The sequence below is a fragment of the Mauremys mutica genome, chromosome 2 (genome assembly GCF_020497125.1).
Source record: "Mauremys mutica isolate MM-2020 ecotype Southern chromosome 2, ASM2049712v1, whole genome shotgun sequence".
Lineage (NCBI taxonomy): Eukaryota > Metazoa > Chordata > Testudines > Geoemydidae > Mauremys > Mauremys mutica.
This window is the reverse complement of record NC_059073.1, coordinates 223,359,948-223,384,145: the sequence shown is the minus strand read 5'-3', so window position 1 is coordinate 223,384,145 and position 24,198 is coordinate 223,359,948. Positions and strand designations below refer to the sequence as shown.

At 40.7% G+C, this 24,198-nt stretch overlaps 1 protein-coding gene across 13 annotated transcripts in view; it reads left to right on the top strand.

Annotated features, from left to right (window-relative positions):
- Positions 1 to 24,198, top strand: part of RARB (retinoic acid receptor beta) — a 499,718-nt gene that overhangs the window by 464,155 nt on the left and 11,365 nt on the right. For all 13 annotated transcript variants that reach the window (XM_045003219.1, XM_045003215.1, XM_045003220.1 and 10 more), the window contains 3 exons: positions 7,147 to 7,307; positions 13,515 to 13,691; positions 23,794 to 23,998. In XM_045003219.1, coding sequence (XP_044859154.1) covers positions 7,147 to 7,307; positions 13,515 to 13,691; positions 23,794 to 23,998 — 543 coding nt within the window. The remainder of the gene's footprint in view (positions 1 to 7,146; positions 7,308 to 13,514; positions 13,692 to 23,793; positions 23,999 to 24,198) is intronic.

The following is a 24,198-nucleotide window of genomic DNA, read 5'->3' as shown; positions in this document are numbered from 1 at the left end:
TATAGTAAAAAATGCCTTACAAATGAATGTGTTATGTCATTATGGAGTGACAGCTGTTCCACAGTTAAGTTTGCAACTCATTTTCTGTTACAAGCCAGATTTATTTTTATTTATCTGATTGTTTGTTTGTTACTCCTTTTCTCCACACTTTAAGTTATATTGGCCATAGTTTGGCCTTAGTAGTGATACCCTGAGAAAATCAAACTACTGTATGTTATCCATTCTTCCAAAAAGGTTCATCTCTCCAGTGACCACAAAAACTACAACAGAGGTTCTCAAACTTCATTTCACCACGACCCCCTTCTGATAATAAAAATCACGACAGGACCCCAGGACGGAGCACTGAAGCCTGAGCCCGACCAAGCCCTGCTGACCAGGAAGGAGAGGGGGCAAAGCTGAAGCCCAAGGGCTTCAGCCCCAGGCAGGGGGCCTGTAACCTGAGTCCCAACACCCAGGGGTCGGCACCACCATGTTGCGTGACGGACACTTGACAAAATTACAGTACTTAGTGACAGACATTGGGCGGCGGGGTTATGTCATTCAATCATTCAGCGTTTCTTGGAAAATTACCACGGACCTCAACATTTTTACCACGGACACTTGAGTCCATGTACGGACACGTTGCTGACGCCTGCTGTTTGTTTGTTTGTTTTTTTAATTAATTTATTTTTTTTAATTCAACCCTAGCTCCTGAATTCCTGGGGTGTGTGGGGGTTCTTTTTAAAGGAATATTTTGATTTACTGCATTCAAACGTCACCTTAACAAAGGTGGTTTTATTTGTTTTTTGGTTTGGTTTGGTTTTGGGGATTTTATATTAATGTGGATTTTGCTACCACTCCATACAATGTGATTCAGAAGGAAGAATATAATTCTTCTCTTTCTTTATTGCATTATCTAAAATCAATGAAATGTAACATACAGCATTGAAGATAATTTCTCCATTACATTTCTTCTATGCTTAGTTGTAAATTTAGTTGGTCACTGAAAACAAAGCTGTTCATAAAATTAAAATCCGATGCTATTAGCTAGAGGGAATGGCATTTTCTTTTCAAGCTTAAAGCTTCCCTTTCACAAATACTTCTATATATGAACATAATAATGGCTATACTGGATTAAACCAATGGTCCATCTAGCCCACTATCCTGTCTTCCAACAGTGGACAATGCCAGATGCTTCAGAGGGAATGAACAGAACAGGCAATCATCAAGTGCTCTATCCTCTCATCCACTCCTGGCTTCTGGCAGTCAGAAGCTAGGGACACTCAGAGCATGGGGTTGCATCCCCGACCATCTTGGCTAATAGCCATTGTTGGACGTATTCTCCATTAACTTATCTAGTTCTTTTTTGAATGCTGTAATAGTTTTGGCCTTCACAACATCCCCGGCAACAAGTTCCAAAGCTTGACTGTTCATTATGTGAAGAAATACTTCCTTTTTGTTTGTTTTAAACCTGCTGCCTATTAATTTAATTGGGTCACCTCTGGTTCTTGTGTTATGAAAAGGAGTAAATAATACTTCCTTCTTTACTTTCTCCACACCAGTCAAGATTTTATAGACCTCTCTCATATCCCCCCTTAGTCGTCTCTTTTCCAATCTGAAAAGCTGTTCCATTCCCTAATAATTTTTGTTGCCCTTCTCTGTACCTTTCCCAATTCTAACCTATCTTTTTAAAGATGAGATGACCAGCACTGCATGTAGAATTCAAGATGGGGGTGTATTATGGATTTATTTAGAGACAGTATGATATTTTTGTCTTATCTATCCCTTTCCTAATGGTTCCTAACATTCTGTTAGCATTTTTGATTGCCTCTGTACATTGAACGGATGTTTTCAGAGAACTATCCACAATGACTCCAAGATCTCTTTCTTGAGTGGTGGTAGCCAGTTTAGACCCCATCATTTTGTATGTGCAGTTGGGATTATGTTTTCTAAAGAGTATTACTTTGCATTCTTCTTTGAGTTGGGTTCCTATGGTTGCTCCACTGTAGGTGTCTGTATCCCTGCGATGCTAATTGGAGAATTTTGGTAGCAGTGTCTGTTTGGTCTGTGCATGCATTGTCTCCTTCCCATGCTTTGCCACGAGGCTAACCCTCCTCAGTTCCTGCTCAACTGCCTTGACTAGAAATGGAGCTTTAGCTGTCTGTTAGTGGATCATTAACATCTTCAGATTTGTTAATTTTAGCTACCTTTTTGGAGCTTCCCTTTTCTTTACTCCTTTATCTTTTATTACCAGAAAAAAAACAAAAACAAAACCCAAACTTTATTTTAGACTTCATTTTTCTTCCACTCTCTCCCTCCCTCTCTCCCCCCATCTTGGGACCCCTCTGGACAGGTTATGTCCATTTAACCGGGCTTCAAGAAGTGTCTTGGTTGCAAGGAATTTATCCCTCGCAGTGCGTCTGCTGTCTTAGAGAGAACCACATACTGCAGAAGTATGGTTTGTGCCAACAACTGTGAAGCCCAGATCCAGAAAGGATAGAGAGTTGTGGAAGTCAAGCTTCTCCTAATGGAGGCGGCCTTTCAACCACCCTCAGCTGCGCCAAGACCCCACATGGTGGGAAAGCTCACCACAACCTTCTATTTCTAAGGGAGGTGAGCCCAAGAAGTACGCTCACGAGCCACTCATGCAAGGCCTCTAAGAAAAGGCCATGAGTCCCCAAAGCGAGCCCCAACCAAGCCAAAAACAATCTCCGGTTCACTCGGTATCTTGGTACCAATGGCACTGAAGCCATCTAAGTCTGGTACCAAGATCTCGTGCAGTACTGCCCTGACAGAGCATGTTGGTCTATCTAAGGACCCAATGGGCACAGGCAAAGAATCATCGGTACCGACTGGGCATGCGAAATCTAGGGAATCCACCCTGAGGATGGCTCCTTTGGTACGGACATCAATGTCCGTACCTGTCTTCGGCGTACCAGGCACCGGTGGACTACACTCTCAGGTCCACATCACCCACTCCTTCGGTGCAGACATCTTAGTGTGGACAACCACCACCAGTACTGATGGCTTTGGCATTGCTGGACTTTCGGTACGCAGCAGACCCTTTGGTGTCTGATGCACCAGATTTGCCTCTACTCAGTACTGGGGTGAGCCTGGCGCTCCAGACTTGCTGGCAACATCATGCCATGCACCCCCATTTTTGTCCAATTAATCAGATAGTATGTAAGAGGAAGTGGTCTCCTGCCGCTCTTCTCACCCACTCTATGGTGCCCAATTCCAATATGGAGCTCAGCCATATCGTCCCTCTGATTCCCAGCTTCCCTAGTATGGACAACCATGGTACCATTAGGTCCCTTCACACCCTCTCAATGGCCCTACTGGGACCCTTGGCTGGCAGACAGACACCATGATTTTTGTACCTCTAGCATGGCTTATTGAGCCAAGGAGGCATCAATTTTTTTCTACTCGATTACCAAGAGGTTTTTCAAAGGCATAGTGAACCTCTTCCCCCAACCCAAGCTTCCTACCCCACAATGGGACCTCAATCTAGTATTAAAAGAACTGACTAGACCACCCTTTGAACCCATGGCCACTTGTTCTTTAACTCACCTTTCTATGAAGAATGGCCGTTACCTCAGCAAGAAAGGTAGGGGAGATAGCAGCCCTGATGGCACATCCCCTTTTCAGTGTTCTTCCCTAACACAGTCACTCTTAGACCACATCCAAAGTTCACCCCCAAGGTGAGTTCTGTATTTCACGTGAACCAACTCATTCACCTTCCAACCTTTTATCCTAAGCCTCACCAGGATAAAAGGGAAGCCATCCTCCATATGCTTGATGTAAGGAGAGCCTTGGCCTTTTATTTGGACAGGACAAGAGCTTTTAACTGTGGTGGCACTTTTTTGGTCATCTGACTATATTTTTGTGTTAGGGGTATACATTTAATTTGAGCCTCTATTATGGTGTTTTAAAAAAGTTTCCAGGCAGCTTGCAGGCATTTCACTTTTGTGACTTTACCTTTTAATTTCTGTTTAACTAGCTTCTTTTTTGTGTAGTTCCCCTTTCTGAAGTTAAATGCTACTGTGGTGAGCTTCTTTGGTGTTTTCCCCCCTACAAGAATGTTATATTATATTATTGTCACTATTACCAAGCGGTTCAGCTGTAGTCACTCTTGTACCAGATCCTGTGCTCCACCATGGACTAAATCAAGAATCGCCTCTCCTCTTGTGGGTTCCAGGCGTAGCTGCTCCAAGAAGCAGTCTTTTATGGTGTCAATAAACTTCATTTCTTCATCCCATTCTGAAGTGACATGTACCCAGTGACAAATCCCCCTTATTATTGAGTTTTCTATTTTTATAGCCTCTCTAATCTCCTGGAGCATTTCACAGTCACCATCCTGGTCAGATGGGCGGTAGTATATCCCTACTGCTATATTCTTCTTATTCAAGCATGGAATTACTATCTGTAGAGATTCTTTGGTACAGTTTGATTCATTTAAGATCTTTATTATATTTGATTCTATGCTTTCTTTCATATATAGTGCCACTCTCCTACACGACCTCCTCTGTCATTTCTACACACAAATAAACATCGGTGGCCTTTAGAATTGTGATCATTTTAACATGCAAGAATTGGAATAATATGGAAATATATCAACTATTGAACTAAACAATCACAAAACCCAAAGCAACCAGTGAGAGCATGGGGCAGAAGTTGCATATCCTCTCTTGGCCTCTTCTCTATGTTTTGGGAAATGCCACGCTTCAGAACCTCAATGATAAGAGCCACTGAGGTACATTATGGCTCACATGTTTTCTATGTACGCTCCCTAGCCTGATACAGGGCCTCTGTGCATTCATACATGCACATATATCATTTAATTGCTACTCCCAACAAGAATATATTATGCAAAATAGGGAAAGCTGAATAAGGTTGTGTATTGGTATTGCTGGTTGTATGTATGTGTGTCTGTTTGGGAGAGCTTTATTTTTATTTCCCATTAGAATCCTCCATCTGGCTGAGGAACTCGGTGGACCATTAATGTTGATTTTCAATAAGTTGTGGAGCACTGGGGAAGTTCTAGAAGACTCGTGGAAAGCTAATGTTGTGCACATTTTTAAAAAGGGTAAATGGGATGGCCAGGGTAATTATAGACTTGTCAGCCTGGCATTGATCCTGAGCAAAATAGCTGACATGGGACTTGATTAACCAAGAGGGTAATGTAATTAATGCAAATCAGCATGGGTTAAGCAAATCAGCATGGGTTAATGGAAAAGAGAGCCTGTCAAATTAACTTGATATCTGTTTTTGAGGGGATTGCAAGTTTGGTTGATAAAGGTGTGACAGTGTTGATGTAATAGACGTCTGTAAGGTGTTTGACTTGGTACCACATGTCATTTTAATTAAATAACTAGAATGATATAAAGTTAGCATGGTGCACATTAAATGGATTAAAAACTGGCTAACTGATAGATCTCAAAATTTAACTTTAAATGTGGAATTGTCATTGAGTGGGTGTGTTTTCAGTGAGGTTATGCAGGGACTGGTTCTTGGCCCTATGCTTTTTAACTTTTTAATCAATGACCTGGAAAAAAAAACATAAAATCATCACTGATAAAGTTTGCAGATGACAAAAAAAAATTGAGGGAATGGTAAATAATAAAGAAGACAGGTCACTGATTCAGAATGATCTGGATCGCTTGGTAAATTGCGCGCAATCAAACAATACGTATTTTAATACGGCAACATGTAAACGTACACATAATACGAACAAAGAATGTGGGCCATACTTACAGGATGGGAGACTCTATCCTGAGAAGCGGTGACTCTGCAAAAGATTTGGGGGTTGTGGTGGATAATCATTTGAATGTCAGCTCCAATTGGGATGCTGTGGCCAAATTCTGGGATGCATAAACAGGAAATCTCGAGTAAGAGTAAAGAGATTATTTTGTCTCTTTTGGCACTGGAATATTGTGTTCAGTTCTGGTGCCCACAATTCAAGAGGGACATTGATGAAGCGAAGAGGGTTCAGAGAAGAGCCACAAGAATGATTAAAGACTTAGAAAACATGCCTCATAGTGATAGACTCAAGGAGCTCCATCTATTTAGCTTAACAAAGAGAAGATTATGGGGTGACTTGATTGTAGTTTATAAAAACCTACATTGAGAACAAATATTTAGTAATGGGCTCGTCAGTCTAGCAGAGAAAGGTATATGATCCAATGGCTGGAAATAGAAGCCAGACAAATTCAGACTGGTAATAAGGTGTACATTTTTATCAGTGAGAGTAATTAACCATTGGAACAATTTATCAAGGGTCATGACTCATGATGGATTCTCCCTCACTGACAATTTTTAAATCAAGATTGGAAGTTTCTAAAAGATCTGCCCTAGGAATTATTTTGGCAAAGTTTTATGGCCTGTATTACGTAGGAGGTCAGACTAGATCATCACAATAGTCTCTTCTGGCCTTGGAATCTATAAGGATTTTTTTAAATTGGAATTTTTACTATTGATTTCAAAATGCCTGCCATACCAGAAATTTGCCCATTGTCTATGTGCTTTTACAGAGTTAAATTTATACTGTTTGTAAAACAATGGATTCATAAAAGATATATCTTTTGACTAGTACTATTTTGAGAGAAAGTTTCCTATAAGGAAGAGATGGTTTTAGGGCTAAAATACATGACATGGAACCAGGAGACGTGGGTTGTGTTCCTAGGTCTGCCACTGACTTTGTTACTTTGAGCAAATTACATCAACTCTCAGTGCATTAATTTCCTAATCTGTAATAATAATACAGGGTTATTAACTCTTGCCTCACAAAGCTATTGTGAGACATTTCATCAATGTGGGTAACGATGTGGTGGAGCTCCTCAGGGGGCAGACACCATAGAAGTTTAAAGTATGTTATTTATAAATGACAAACCTCCAGAAGGTCTCAAGCTTGCTATGGAAAGTTGGCTTTTACCTTCTGTATGTGTACATGAGAAATTGATGCATTGGCCCATCTTAATGTACCTTTTCTTGATAGCATTTTAACAAACAAAAATACTTTTCTTCTACGCTTATGCAAAATTTTCTATCCAAATTAACTTCAGTGTTTAAAGAAAAAAAATCTGTGGCAATACTTTGAAGAAGAGCTGTGAAAGCAATATGAAGTAGTCTCATTAAGCACACCTGACCTGCCTCCTTTCTTGTCTCTAGCTGTCAGAAATGACAGGAACAAAAAGAAGAAAGAGCCTTCAAAGCAAGAGTTTACTGAAAACTATGAAATGACTGCAGAGTTGGATGATCTCACTGAGAAAATTCGAAAAGCTCACCAGGAAACCTTCCCCTCTCTCTGCCAGCTGGGGAAATACACTACGGTAAGTGCTGTTCGTAGAGAACACACTTGGAAAGGTACACAGGTGACGGTAGTGTGGGAATGGATATGTTAGACATTTTCTAAAAATTATACTAAAGTAGATCAGTTTCTTGAATCTCGTGCCTGCTTCCAGAGCTGACATGGCTTTCGATGATGCTGTTCTATGGTCCGTACTGAAGCCATAGTTGAGGTATTGCTTGGGAATCCCCTGAGATGGAGCAGCCATATGGACGCTACTTAAAGAAGAAGGAGAAGTTACTTACTTTGTACAGTAACTGGAGTTCTTTGAGACGTGTGTTCCTAGGGATTCTCTACTACCCGCCCTCCTTCCCCTGTGCCTCAGAGTCTTCTTGCTGGACTTCCGTGGTTGAGAAGGAAATGAAGCACCAGTGGGTCTGCCCTCATAATATACCCTCACAACAGAGCACGAGGTTATCTAGGGCGCATGGACACTGCAAATAAAATCTACGATCAAGAGTGCGCAGGCAAGCGCCCATCCTGATGTGGGATATGCATCTCAAAGAACTCCAGTTACTGTACAAGGTAAGGCAGGAGCGGGCAAACTTTTGGGGCTGAGGGCCACGTCGGGTTTCCGAAATTGTATGGAGGGCCGGTTAGGGGAGGCTATGCCTCCCCAAAGAGTCAGGTGTGGACTGGCCCCTGCCCCTTATCTGACCCCCCCACTTCTCGCCCCCTGGGACTGAGGCTGCGGGGGAGGGGGAACAACAGGGGAGGGGATGGGGGCTAGCCTCCCGGGACAGGAGCTCAGGGGCCAGGCAGAGGGTCCCGCGGGCCATAGTTTGCCCACCTCTGAGGTAAGGGATCTCTTTTTTAAGAAAACATATTCAGTCTTAATTTAAAAGATGGAAAGATTAAAGTATTGACCTAGCAAATAAATGGATGTATAGTCCATCGGACTACTTGCATGTGTAAAGTTAAGCACATGCATATGTTTTTGCGAGAAGTGTCTTAATTGTTAAATTCCTTCACAAGGCTGCAAACCATGTTTGAGCTCCAGAGGACTGGCGCCTCATGGGTGAGGGGCTCTTAAACATTACTGGATTATAGCTACAAATCTTGCCTAATCCCAGTCCCAAAACTGGAGAAGATTAGCTATTGGGACCAGGAGGAATGCAGATGTTATGTTCTCCATTTTAATTCATATATAAACCAAATTCCAAAATGCCAGTTTGTAATTTAGGCTACCGCCCCCAAATAGTTTATACTGTATATGCAATTCTATGTAGAAAGGTTAAGAGGTAGATTTCATCCCTCAGAATTTTCCTGTGTACATCTATATGTAGTGTGTATTGGTAAATGGATAAGAGACTGCAGCATATACAGAAGAAACACATGTCACGCTTTTCAAATGCAGTAGTTAAAGATATGCACGATATGCATAAAGTCACCGTGAAAGTCATAGGAACATAGGAATTTCTGTACTGCAACTGACCTGTGCTCTGTCTAATCCAGTGGTTTGTCACTAACAGTGGCAAGTACCAGATGTCTGAGGAAGGTGCAAAATACCCTGCAGCAGGCACTGTGTAAGACTGAGCGTGTGTTTTCGCTTGTTTGGCCGTGAGATCAGAAACAGCTTAAATGGACAAAGGGGCTGGATAGATGTTGTGATACTTGTGCTGTGCAGCCAAGATTGAGGGATTCACCCTGGGTCTGTGCATGAGAAGCTCAGTCCTGTAGTGCTTTGTCAGACTGGAAAATTTTCAATTATTCAAACCTTAATCAAGGAAAATTGGTGTTGACTGACTTACTATGTGCAGTATTCTCTTTTTATTTTTTTTTAACTAGATGTGGGGAAGTCAGGTTAACGCTCTTAGATCCCTGTTTATAAGATCTCAAAATTAAATTGCAAGAAAGCAAGTGTAAATATTGTGATCTCAAATGCACAGGGTTGAAAAAGAAGAAAAATGTAATATTTTCACAAACCTTTTACACATTTGATTTTGAGAACCGCATAAAATTGTTTGCCCTGGAAAAAGCTTATACTGCTACGTGCTTCTCTGGCAGTATCTCCTTACTCCTGCTCGTGATAGACTTAGTCAAAACAATCAGTGCAGGCATGCCGTTAAATAACAGGAATTACTGAAGTGGCCAAGCACGTTCAACTCTCCTGGGACCCTTGCGCTGTGCTGTGCTGTAAACTTGATAACAGCCAGCTGGTGACATAATTGGAAGTTCTTAACTTCAGGCCTCAAGATTGTGGGATTTGTGGGGAGGCTCTTCAGTGAATCTCCTGTGTTAGGTTCCTACCCAAAAAAACCCCCAACATTGAGACTTAACTCATCTTAAACGAAATGGCATATAAATACACATGCAGTTCAGTAAACATAAGGCCATTTCTGAAAGATAAGTGTGGAAAACATTTCTGGGCTTAGGGGAAACCACTTTTTGTCCATGTCAGAGCTGATCATATGTCCACAGCTGGACTGTATGTCCTCAGACAGGAATACATTCCAGAGTTTTATGCTCACAGACCGTGTGGCAAACAAACTGTGTCCATCTGATATGAATATGTTATTGTGTTAGCTTTATGTTAGGATCATACAGTAGCTCTATTGTATTGGTATTTTGTGTGGCTAATATGTTATCAAAACATAAACAGGGGCCCCTATATTTTTGCAATAAGTTGGATGCTAAGGTATAATTATAATTATTTTTAGTTCTTGGAACAATATAAATATACGTGCAGTATCTGAGAACATTGCTCATTCAGTGCTGCCTGTAATGCGGCTGCTACCACATCCCACCCCAATGGTGTCCCCTAGCATGAGGCGCCACTGAGTCAGACAGCGGGGTTGAGTGCCAGCAGGAAGTTCAGAGCCTAGCTGGGAGTGCTAGGGTGACCAGATGTCCCAATTTTATAGGGACAGTCCCGATTTTTGGGTCTTTTTCTTATATAGGCTCCTATTACCCCCCATCCCCGTCCCAGTTTTTCACATTTGCCATCTGGTCACCCTAGGGAGTGCCTTCCTGAGCTGAGTAACCCAGTGAAGCTGGACCTAGTTTGACTTAAAGACTTGATCTGATCATTCCCCATGGGAGGCTGAGACAAGTGGTTGCTGATGTGGAGTCAGAACAGAGAACTCTGGAGGCATAGGAGCAACCCCTGTTTGCCTGGTTTTGTAATGCTTAAGGCTTTCACTGACTGTTTAGCTCAGCGATTCTCAAAAATCATTGTACTGTGACCCCTTTTGACAACAAAAATTACAGAACACCCCACGCCACAAAAAAAGCTAAGTTGCTGGGGCTTCGGCAGGGCCAGCATTAGGAACCCAAGACTTTTTATTCTAGGTGTTCTGGAGGAAGTATATTTTCCCCTTTTAAAAATAGTTTGTGTTTTGTGAAAAATAAGTTTTAGAAAATTTTATATCCATCCCTTCTATAAAGTGTCTCGTTTGCTAACAATTACAACGAGAAGAAAAAAAAGTCTACTTACAATAATTGAAGAATAATTCTTTCATATTAAATTCCCCAGGTCATTTGAATTAGCAGGTACATTTGCTGGGCAAGTATAGCTCTTTTAATGATGAGAACCAGCAAGCTGTTTAAAGATAATGGATTTCAAAATTCCATCATAAATAGATCTGTTTTATTACTGTCATCCAGCTAAGAGAAAGTAACTATGCTTCTTATCCCTTGAGACTGATATTATTTGTAAGTCTACAGCTGTCTTACATCCAGCCTCAAGATAGAGGGAGAAATTAAACAGAAAATACTCTGTGGACCCTGCTTCGGGTTGTCCCAAACAGCGCTTTGCTAGCCGAGAGCGTACAAATAGGCATCCTTCAGGTATTTTGTTCTTTGTAGCTGTTCTACCTTAAAGTTACATGACTACTGTTCTGTGCTGTTACAGAGATAATATATTAATATATCATGACACTGGCATTCAGCAAAGGTATGCGCTGAATTCCTTGATCACCACAGTTGTATTAGAATTAGAGCATTGCTGCTTTTGCTAAGGAAGGATAGCCAGTATCCTTGATTAAACCATAGTGGTACCTATGAGCCTTGTTCCATTTGTAAAGTGGCTTTTAAAGACAGTAGAGATTCCAGTACGGGGTGCGTATTTTCCTGAATATATTGTTCTGTATTGTTATGTGGCGATAGAGCAGATTGCAATAAAGAATAAAAATAATTGAAAAAATGGGATCAATTTATGGGGCAAAAATGACTATTTAATTGGATTTAATAGCATAGTTGGACTTTGCCACTGATAAAGATGTCATTAGTGAGCATTAAGTATTGTTCCACCATATGTGCACTAGTATGGGATTACGGGACGCACAGTCCTTAAACTTATGCATGGACTGCTCTTGGAAAAGGCACCCAAAAACATGCTTCTGCAAAACTCCTCATGTTTGAAGTTTTTTCACTGCATGGATAGAGAAGATTTCCAGGCATTGCTAATCGGTTTCTGTTTCCAACAGGCATTTTATTAACCCCATGTTTTATTGTTCGGCCTCTACATTGATGATGTAGAATCAATTTTATGCAGGACTGCTGCTAAAAACATAGCTGTTTTCAATGAGACTTATCACTGTGTTCATTACCAAATAAAACGTTAAAAGGCTTTCTATTTGCAGTATTTCGAAAATAATGCATTAGCAATTTTAGATCCAATACCTATAAATCTGGCAACTAGTATAATTAAACAGCAAATTATTGTGTTTTATTAACTACTTCTCTTCAGTTTGCCTAATAGGGAGTTAGATTTACATTTTGTTAAGACTGCATTGCATTACTTTTAATAGACGACACATCAAACTTCCCTTTGCCGGAAGTGTAGCATGATAAAGTAACCTTATATGATACTGATGAAGATTTTGTTCACACTTGCTGGTTTCATGCAATGTCTTTTTTTCCAGATGGATACCCTATTGTAAAATGATTTCCTGCTTTAGGCTTTGCTTTGTGCAGCTCTATCCTATGCCATCTTTCTATGAACTGGATAAACTGCTTATTAAATTTAATTACAGCCTGAATGACTGCACATCTTGATCTTATTTTTCCCCTGATGTACTGTATTTCACCAAGGTCCTTGAGGATGAAATAAAATAAATCTGAAGGATGCATACTCAGTAGCTGCAAGAAATATTTCAAAGGGCATTACAGTGACTGTTAACCCATTACGTTTGGTCCATTTTGAAGGGAATTCTTTATGGTTAAAGTTATAGAGACATTTCCTCTTGTCTTCTCTTGTGTCATTAAAAAATCAAGCTGATTTTAATAGCTCTGCAGGATAGATTTTAAATAGAAACGATGGGGTATTGTTTCTGTCTTTTTAAAAAGAGAGCACATTTAAACATAGAGATGACTATTAGAAGTGTGGATTCATGTAAATGTTAGACTTGATTCTCCACTCCAACTCAGATTTGGGGGAGGAGGGGAAGAGATTAGCCTCCTTTTAAAATTGTGAAAACATAAACTCCATCACTTCAACATGGATCTTGCAAGGAGACATCTTAATCCAAAGTCCATCTGTGTGTTTATATCTAGGCACAACTAGTGAGGGAATATGTCTTTTTAGAATGTCTTCATAATACCCGAAGTTTGATAGGCAAATATGTTGTAAAATACTGAACTCTGTACTCTCAAATGAATGTACTACCTTCAACAATTGTGCATAGTGCTTTCATAGTCAGAAGGAGAGTTGTAGCATTATGTAAAGAATTACTCTTCAATTCATGAGGGATGGTATTTTGAGAGAGCTGTAAAACCTTCATAGAGCCACAGAGAGATAAATTAAGTAGAACCAATTTTCTAAGACCTTAAGTATGTGAAACTCTGTTCCAAAATATTTTGCTGCTTTTTCCAGATGAGGAGCCAATATTCAAGATCCACTGTTCATTTTATTTTCAGGGGTTCAAATGTAAATTGTCTGTCTCAATGCACTCATTATATAATGACAGGGAAGAATGATGATAGTGGCATTTGGAAATGTTTAAGTTCATTTGTATTCTGCGTACAGATGGCTTCTGTAATCATAAGTAACAGAAACATTCAAAGAATTTTTAGGAGACTAATCCAAGTTTAAAAACAGCAGCATCACAACAGCAAACTTTGCAGAAAATGCCTGGAATGCTAATAGAAAGCACTTCTAGCAGAAATACTGAGTTATTATTTTACTAGCAAATCAGTCACTTTGCTGAACAGGAGCTTGCTGATTTATGATGTCTTGTCTTCTTTCCAGAACTCTAGCGCAGACCATCGGGTTCGACTGGACCTTGGGCTTTGGGACAAATTCAGTGAACTTGCTACAAAGTGCATTATTAAAATAGTGGAATTTGCAAAACGATTGCCTGGCTTTACAAGTTTGACCATTGCAGACCAGATCACTCTGCTTAAAGCAGCCTGCCTGGACATCTTGGTATGTATCTGTACCTTACAATCTATGCTTGCGTTACAGAGGTATTTTATACTGCACTGTGTTGCAGAAGTCATTAGTGAGAGAGAACCAGGTTTTGTGCCAGTTCTACTGGTGCACATGAATCAATGGGATAGTTAGTGTAACTTAGAGCAGAGATTAGTGCGTACATACAGATATATTACTTAGGATGAGCTTACCCTTTTAGAAACCTATGTCACCAGTAATGTGGTAATGGATACATGAGAGAAGAGAAAGGAGAATAAAGGTTACCCTTTCAAAGCATGGAATCTGTCCGCAGGCTCTGTTGATTTTAGCCTGGCTACAAGAAGAGCAGAATTTGGGCCTGTGTATCTCCTTGAATGTGTTTAAATTGTGGTGAAAACACACCACCTCTCCCATTGTTAATGTGAAAGTGAGGTTTCATTATGAACACTACACTTATGGGTCTACATAGAGGATGCCTAGAAAGACAGTTCACCATATAATAGCCTTGGGATGGCTTGTACCTTTGATGCCATGGATGTAATGAAAGAGTACAATGATGATGATAAATCTTTAGATCAAGATTTTCCCAAGTTGTAATGATGGAATCTGCTGCACCTAAAGGTGGAGGCAGGTGCAGAGCCAACTCTTAAATGCACCATATATCAATACAAAAAACTTCTGGTGGTGCTAAAATTCACTATAGAGAAGTACTTCCAAATTAACACCATTAAATTTTAGCAAAATGCCAAGTTTAATTTTAAAATCAAATGTGAGGGATTTAAAATCAAAAGAGCAGGGAACTGGACCAATAGAACTTCGAGGTTTGACTCCTGATTCTGCAACCAATATTCACTTTATCTGTTCGGGCAAGTCACTTAACCTTCCTCTGCTTCAGTTTCCCCATCTGGCAAACGGAGGTAACAACACTGACCTAATGTTCTTCAACAGAGTGTAGTCAGGATGAATTATTTGTTTGCAGAGAGCTCAGCGATCCTCAGATGAAAGGTGCTCTAGAAATACAAATGAACTATTATTAATCACTATAGTAATTTATAACAAAACTGAAATTGCGCCAAGAACAAAATGTGTTTGGGGAAAAATAATGATCTTCTCATCTGGCTTTCTGATGAGCAGAACTATTCTTGTCTTTAGTAAACCCCGAAGTGTATGCAATGCCTCCGTGGGCCTGAAACGCCTTCCGTTGTATACATCTATACTGTATGTATTTTGTTTGGCCTCAGGCAGGAGTTTATCCTAGAGAATTTTCAGTTAAAGTAATTAATCATGGAATCCCCAAAATGCACAACTTCAAATGAAATCATATTGAGGGGAATATTAACTGCTCTGACCTTTTCTTCTTGTTTTTAAGGATCTCTTATAGGTGGCATTGATATATGGGAGAAACAGAGAGAGCGGGGGAGAGATTATTCTCCGGCCCATAAAAAAGAGAAAGTTGAGGTTTCCCTCCAGTTTCCAAGATTCACCTCTCATCGGCCCCTTGCTTATAGGCTTTCATTCATACTGGACTGTCTCATCATTATTGTGTGTGGTCTCTCCACAAGGCAGAACCATTTATTCCCAATTGCATGCCTGTCGTTGTTAGCACTGTTATGATAAGACCCAGCAAAGTTCTTCTTACACCAGAAGGAATACAGTCATTTATAAAGGATGACATGTCTCAAGCATATTCTGCCTGAGTTATGGGTAGAGAATTGATTTATAATTGTGAAGTTGAAGTGGCAAATGGTTAATATATTGCAGCCAGAACAGTATGGGAAGAGTATACGTATCTTAATTCTTCACCCCTGAATCTTAGCTTTTAAGATGCCTCCGTTCTATTTGGGGCCTGTCATTCCATAGGAATGCTCATCAGCTGTAATTCTGCTTGGTTAAGATCCAAATGTTAACTCTCCCTCAGCATTGAATGCTAGCTTAGCTTTGAGGATATGCTCTCTCTCTATTTTGTGTGCCTCTCTAATGGCTATACTGGTTACACATCTTCCTAAGCTGTAAGTTATTAACATTTTAAAAAATGTGAGGTGTAGACTTCGTAGCTGGTGCTTTATCTTAAATGTTCAAATACCCCTAGCTTATGGTGAAAGTGACTGAGTGAAAATTTATTTGGTAGATTTTACAAAAACACAAGTGGTCTTTATCTTAGTAATAGCAAAAGGATTGATGTTTAACTATGCAAGTACATAGCATAGACTGATTCTTGAGAAAGTGATGCATCCTATTACAGGAAATATGGCAGCCTTCAAGCCACACTTCAAAAGTTTATCAAAGCACGACTCTCCTCATTATCTGCCCATCTTTCCTCTGCTCCTCTCAAAAAGGAAAGAGACAAAACTCAACGTGAGTTACAGCAAAAAAACTTAAATTACCAATAAAGGGAAAAAACCCTGAAATTTGTCAAAAATAAGGTCAGGCTTCTATATAGTGGAAAGACTTTTTCCTTTGACATTTATGCAGGTTTTATGTGACTATTTTATGTGCTGCTTAAAAAGAAGAAAAAGACAATTACCATAACAACCACAGAATCATGTGGAACATCTTCTGTGTGTGAAATGCCCAGCACATTAACTAAACCTGCGCTAGCTGTGTCTAATCTGAATAGGAATGCAATTCCATATTTTTATTTAAGTTAAATGTCAATAATTTTAGCAATGTATTAATAGTGTATGTTTTTTCCCTGCAATAATCCATTTCCCGTAATTATAAGGATGTATTTCAAACCCTTGATTTGGTTTTACATTAGTACACAGAATGCACACTCTATACACGAATGCTGCACATACATATGCATGCTGCATACATACCACACATATGGCATGAACATTGCACTCACATGTACACACCACACAGTGCCTATATGTGCATGTTGCCGAGATCATGATGCACACACACTGAGTATGCACCACACATGTATTGCTCACACACACACATGCCACATACACATTCACAACTATTTCTTTCCTTGTTTTGTGAACAGGGGGAAATGAATCTTGGTGGTGGTCTAAGGGAATGGTGCATGCTGACGGCAGCTGGAGCGCATGCCTGATGTGTCAATGCCTCTCATGATACCATTTTTATTACTTGTCTAATGTGAACATGGGATGAGAGCATGTTTTCACAGCTGGAATATACCTGAATTCTAATGGGGGGACATATAGCTTTGAAATACACCCGCTAATCTGGTCAGCTAAAACAATAAAGGTTTTGTAGGGTGCTCAACACAAACTCAGATCCGATAAGAAACAGAATTTCGGGTGTTGTGATTGATGTAATCTCCTCCTCTTCGCCATGTCTAGAAGCCATTCCTCCATCATTGTATTCCTCCACTTCACTGCTGCTTTTGACAATATGGACCATCCACTTGGTCTCTTCCTGGGGCTTCTCTGATTTGTATATTTCCTGGCTCTTCTCTTACCTTCCCAGGTGCTCTTTCCCAGTTGCTTTTGGTGGATTCTCCACTTTCTCCATCCCCCTCTCCCGGTTGGGGTTCCATCAGCTGTCTGTCCTAGGCCCATGTCTTTTCTCCCCCTTCACTTGTGCTCCTGATGACTTCCCTCTTCCTCTCCCATGGGTCTCTACTCTCACCTCCCTAGTAAGGACCGTAGAATCTGTTGTTATTTATGTGCAGACATTGTGTGTCTCATTCAGTCTTTTACTCCCTGCCACATCTTTCTGTCTTTCCTATGTGACTTCTTGGATTCCCCACTGCTTCCACAGACTAAACATATCAAAAACATATCCTCAACACTTTCTGCGTCACGTTTCCCCAGGCTGGTGAATGGGCTATTTTTTGTTCCTCTCTGTACAGCTAGACTGACTGACTCCAGGATAGTCCCCTGTCTGGAGCAGGCTGCCCTAAACACGCCAGTCTTCCTTCTACATTCAGTTCAGCAGGATATGATGTGTTTTTTCCTGCACCAATGGTGGTGTGCCCTCCCAGGGGAGGGAGGGAGGAAGAGCCTGATTTGTGGCACTGGATTCCCCAGTCTGAGGTGAAGTTGTTCAACTTCTCCGGCCACTAGCCTCTGAAAAACTTATTTTATGGGAAAACGGAACAGTATTGCCATGTATATTCTCATGTAAGTGCAAATAATTATGTGTGTGGATACACACAGTAGTAATGAGCCAGGGAGTCCTTCCCAGGCAGCTCCACCTCTGAACAGACAAGGATGTGCTGCCTGGGCATATGGAAGTTTCCTTGAAGTTTCTGCCATTTGCTAAACTCTACATGCTCCTCTGCACCTAGAGAGTTTGTGAACTCTGCAGGAGTGTTTGTCCGGCTGCTCTCTGGTTCTACAGGGTATATATACCCTGCAGACCTCAAGAGCCATGGATATAGGAACACACCTGATCTGGGAAGCCTGCAGAGCTTTTTAACTGCAGGGCCAGAAGGATGCTTGGCCCTGGAAAAATTCCCTTCAGTTCTGTGGAACTTTCAGGAGTGCAGGATTAGCCTGGACAGTCTTGCCATGTGGGGCCACCTCTCTCCACAATGGAAATTCATCCATCACCCTGTCCTGGAGAGTAGGGGATGCTGCTACTTCTCTGCTTGAGTCACTAGGCAGGAGGAGATTAGAAGCAATAGACTCACAATCTGCACTGTCCTGCTGTTGCTAATCCTCTTCCTTTGGGCTGGGGGCTTCCTCTTCCCTAACCCTACACTGATTCTTGTTCTGAGGCAGGCTGGGACCTCCTGTTATTCTTTGGGTACACCAGGGAAAAGCGGTTTCCTAGTCCGTCACCTTGCTGCCATTGCTGCCTCCACGTTGGATGGACCAGGAAGAAGGGGACCACAGCTGGACTCTGATTTTCTTCCTCCCTGTCCTGCTGTCGCTCTTTAGGTTGCCCTACCACAGTAACCAACCAAGCAGTTGGGCCCCTGTGGGAGCCTCATCACCAGCCCAAGAGCAGTAAAAACCCTGTGAGGCTGCTGTGGTCCCTTCCCTGTGGAGACTTGTGCCCAAGCAGCACATGTAGGTGGTGTCACTAGGAATGGAGCTGTGGAGGTCAGGGACCCACATTTTTTTTACATGCCTAGGGTCCCGGTTTGCCTTAGTTCATCCCGGCTAACATGAGTCATGCCCAGGGTTCCTGTAGAGTTTATAAATTGTCAGAGGCCTCCTGGGCTTTGTAAGGTAGGTAACTACCACTATGAACTCTTCAACTCCAGTATACCCTGGCAGTTCGACTATGGCTATGAACTTCATAAACTCCATCCAGTGTGGGCTGTGGAATTCTTTTGAACTCAGAAAAATTGTAGTGAATAATGCCAAGCTTTGGAGAACAGTTAGAGGCATCTGTCCTCACTGAGAGTGTCATAATTTAAGCCAAATCTGAAGCCAAGACTCGTAGAGATTAAAATGCTACTAAAAATTACAATAATTCAGAAAACTTTGCAGAAGTGATTGCTTCTTATTTTACAAGTCGCCATATCTGGATTTCTTCTCTGCTTATCCACCAATGAACAGAAAAATTCTCCCGTGGCAAGGGAACAAACATAAGAAATTCCACACAAATTGGTTTAATGTTGGCAAAGTTAGCAAAGAAAAGGTTTGTTGAAAAATTGGTCACAGCCTTAATAATGGAGAGATTACTGTCACTTCATAGTTCTATCTATTGTTGTCTGTAGGTGAGAAGGAAAGTTCAATCTGTCTTCATTCCTTTGGTACAAGAAGTAAGAATTTCTCAACTCTAATCCCTAAAATTATCATTCTTATTTTGGGTGTTGTAAAACCCATGCAGTGACACAAAGGCGGCATTCTTGTGTGCAAAATAATAGGTGCGAACTGACAATTATGTGGACATGCCACTGCTGGATTTTAGCGAGAGCACCTGCTGTGGCTTCTGTTTCTAGGAAGTCGAACTGTCTATCAAACCAGTTTAAAAAAGTGAAAATATTTTTGAAAGAAAGTCAAGACTGCCTTTATAAATCTGTTTAAAAGACAGTGAGAGCGTTGTAAATTTAGCTTCCTGCATGTGTTCCTTTTCCTTTTGTTTAACATGGGTTTTTTTTGCTATTTGTTCTTCCCTCACGAGGAATCCAAATATTTTAAGATAAAAATATTCCTTAAAACAAAGGACGCTTTAATCATGCCTAAGAACTTTCTTTATGGCTACAAGAGGCATTTAACTGCAGTGTGACAATTAAAACACTTGGCTTCACTACAGAATCTAAACAATATTAAAGATGTTAGGGGAGGATGTTTCTAGACAGTGGTTCAGTTTAAAACAAAAATATCACTGTATGTGTCTCTGTTCAATGTACTGACATTCCCCGTGTGTTCTTTGATTAATCTAAGTTTGATATTTACTTGACAAGGAGTTTGCTTAAGAAAGGGCTTAGTAATGATTATGTAAGGCCATTATGTTTTTCTGTTCTGCATGATGGGAACAAGTGCTACACAGTTCAAAATGGCCTGTCCCATGGTTTAACCATAAGGTGATATGGGAGGAGGCACTTGAAAGAAATCTGGGAACTAATTGCTCCAGTCAAGTTCAGGTGCACTGCAGAAGAGAGACATCCAAGCTTCTGCTGTGCCACTGTTTTAATGCTCCTTCTCTGTCACATGGTCAACAGCACTTGTGACAAAGACATCTCCATGGCTGTGCCATTCTGGCAAAAATTGGATGCATAATGCTGTACTGGTGCAGCTCCCTGGCACATATGATGGAAGCTGTAATGTAGACAGTGTTCAGGTATTTTTTAGCACCGTGTCATTTAACCCCACCCGTATGCATTATTGAGGAAGAATGGTGGTGGGGGGGGGGGTGAATGATACTAGAATAAAGGGCTCTACATTTGGGCTGTGGCTTAATTTAGCAAATTATCTTGCAACTTCAAATTAAAAAAGAACTGAAATCTGAGAATTGCCGGTCAGAAAGTTGGAAATCTGACTGGCATCGGCTACTGTCATATTGGGACACAACTGTTGTCGTTGTGGTTCTCATAGCAAACGAGTTACACCCCTAAATGTTTTATAGAAGGAAGCTCAGTGTTCCCAAATAGCACCAGCAGAGGAGTACCCTAGATAACTTTGATAGGGTTTCTCCAGCTCTGAGTTCCATGATAGAAAGAGCAAAGCAAATCACACTCTTCACAACAAACAGCATGCTCTGCTAAGCGACAGATGTCTTTGTTTTCTCTATAGTCCATTGGGTTAAGGTGTATCGAAATTCTTGCTCCTTCAGCAGTTTATTTCATCTCTTCTTTTATTATACATTTTTTTAATGATTTAAGAAAACAAATCATTGACAAAAAGGCTGCAGGAAACTGTTGGGTCCCTAAAGTGCAAAACATGGTGTTATAAGTTCATGGGGAGTGAAAGTGGAAAAGATGCTTTGCCTACCTTTACTTATTGACAATATAAGTGTGTAGTTTGTTAACATCTGCTGATAATCCTGAAATATATGTTGAGCTAGTACCCATTCTTCTGTAAAGATTCAGAACATCTGACCTACCAACACTGTCTAAAAGAAGAACATTTACCCTGGAGGGAGTTTGTGGGCAGCAAAGTTTTAGAAGTGCCATGAATTAATCAGAATTGTTCATGTTGCTACCAGTTATATTTGCTTTTATGCCTCTTTTGATCATTGATTTAAAAGGAATTTTGAGAGCATATTCTAATTCAAAGAAAAATCTATTTAATTCTGACACACGCATTCCCTCAGCCCAAATTCTTAATACTTTGATATATGCCCCGACTATGGGCTAAGACAGAAAATAGGAGAGGGGCCTTATACAGAAATATACCATATTAGGGCTTTTACAGGAGATTTAAAAAGGGAGAGAAAAGCTTCCCTGTAGGTCTCTTAAATGTCATTCCCTCTGATTCTCCTCCCCACTCATTTGGAACATTGTTGCCAGGCGAAGATGAAAGAACCAACCGCAGATTGGTCAGCAGCCAAGTATTTGAGGGCTTCTGAGTAAGAGCTTCGGTAGCTATAGAAATAATTAAAATTTGCTCTGTGCTAGGTTGTATTTGTGTAAATCTTTTTTTTGTTGAGTCTCTTAAACAAAGTAAGCTGGCTGTACAGGAAATAGATGCAGTCAAGCCCTGATAAAGTAGCATTGTGAAGGCAAAGAATATGAATGTGAGCTGAGCCAGCTAATCAATTATATTTTTATGTGTTCTTTAAAACCTGAAATTTTATAAACTGTTTTTCACTATATGTAACCTGAATGTATATGATGGGCTGCGTCAGTTTTACTTAGATCCTTGTACCCATGTCTTTATTAACTCAATAACTGTATAAATTAATCCATGCCATCCAGGAAATGTTTACATATAATGGTTTTGTCTTGATTAGCATAAGAGTTCTTTCTATCTCTTAAGAAATGCCTGGCATCAACATACTGAATGCATCACTCTGGTACCATAGATCTATCGCTGGCAGCACTTACTAATCGAATGCAGAGCATTCTAAATGTTTTAACGGTGCATTTTTTCCCCTGTGTCGAGTCTTCCCCATCCTACAATGGAATGTTCTACTTTGCGGAGGGTCAGTCATGACTGGCCTTACACATGCAAGTAAACCTACTGTAATCTGTGCTGCCTCAACACGTAAAAGAATACAAGATGCTATCAACGGCAGGAAAAGGAACCTCTTCCCCAGCCAACGGGGTTCCCAGTGTTCTGATTGCTGAACAGGACAAAGCAAAGGAGCTTCAGATCCTTGAGGAAGTCTGGGTTCTGATTGGCTGGTGAGCAGGTTGTAACTTCGAACATGCCGAAAATATTATAACAGAAGAAGAAAAAGTTGGGCCAGCTCTGCGGACAGTCTGTCACAAGCTCAGAAGTGAGTTCCCAGGCTAGCAAAGGAAAGGAGCACTTGCAGAGGTGTTAAACTTGGCCACTGGGGGATGGAGAACTTTTTGTGTTGATCTCTAGAGATCCTTCTACTAGCTCGAGGGAGTGGGCGCTGGTGTGCCTTCAAAACCAGGAAGGGTCACCAGGATAGAAGGTCTTTGAGGGCAAGGGATATGAAGGGGGAAAATCCTGGGATAACTTTCGTCTCTGGGAGGCTGTCTCCTTACACACCAAAAGAAAAATGAAATAGCAATAGGTTCAGATCCTTCCCCCATTAAAGTCAGAGGCAAAAATCCCACTGACTTGAAATGGAGGCACGAGCAAACTCAATATTTGCATCTGTAGCAAAGCTTTATGGGAACAGAGATATTTAGATGAACAAAAGATGAAAATCATGTTATTGATGGGGCAAGTAATCAAAATACAGTCACTGTAACAGCATATGATTTTTTCACTGAAGTGACTGCCCAGAATTAATTTTCTCAAATGGGAGGGACAGGCTCAGGAAAGTTTTTGTCTTTCCTTATTCATAATATTTTTGAGACTTTACTTGGAATTGGAGCAGTTAAATAGAAGCAGGAGCGCCGCCAGCCTCTTTGGCGCCCTAGACGGTGAAAGGTCCTGTCCTCGAAATGGCGCCCCGTCAGAGGGGGCAGAAGGTCCCGCCCCCGAAATACCACCGACGACCAGGGCGGCTGAAGATGCGGTCACCACCCCCCAAATGTTAGTGCCCTAGGTGACCGCCTAGGTTGCCTAATGGGTTGCACCGGCCCTGTATAGAACAGATCCAAAAGAATCATTAAAATGTGTATAAGCCCAAACACAAGGCTGGTGTGCTGTTACTGATAGGACCAAGGACTATATGTTAGGAGCCAGAGTTGCAAGGAAACAGCACTGTACATTTAGGCTGATAGTGGGTACTAAAGGTTTGTTGTGTACCTGTCAGGATAATGTGCATGACTAACACAAACCTTGGGAACAGAAGACTTGTGATCATTTTGGCTAAATGGGAATTCATGGGAGAAGTTGATTGGCCTAGAAAATTGCCAACTTTGTAAACATTTAGCAGAATGAAAACTGGGCATTTTCATTTTGTCTCCATGCACTTTGTAATAATGAATTTCGGCAACAATAGCACAAATCTTAACTTTATGTAATAAATATTGTGGGGTATATGTGGCCTCATGAGTTTGCTGTGTCACAAAAGCTGTCTGGACTCTTCATGACAAGTCTTCATGACAAGTCTTTTCCAGGATGAATACATCAGATGTCATTCTTTTTCCCTCCTCCCACAGATCCTTAGAATTTGCACAAGATACACACCAGAGCAAGACACTATGACATTTTCAGATGGCCTTACCCTAAACCGAACTCAGATGCACAATGCTGGATTTGGTCCGCTAACTGACCTTGTGTTCACATTTGCCAACCAACTCCTGCCTTTGGAAATGGATGACACAGAAACAGGCCTACTTAGTGCCATCTGCTTAATTTGTGGAGGTATTGTACAGCGTGAACTTGGATTCTTTAAAACCAAATCCATTAGGATCTTTCCTTTCTTAATAATTGACATTGCTAAAATATATAATAATTATATATGTAGATAATATATATTTAAATTAATATATATTTATTATATATATAATTATATATCTGTGTAATATATTAATTTCTATATGCAAGTTACATTCAGGGCTTTT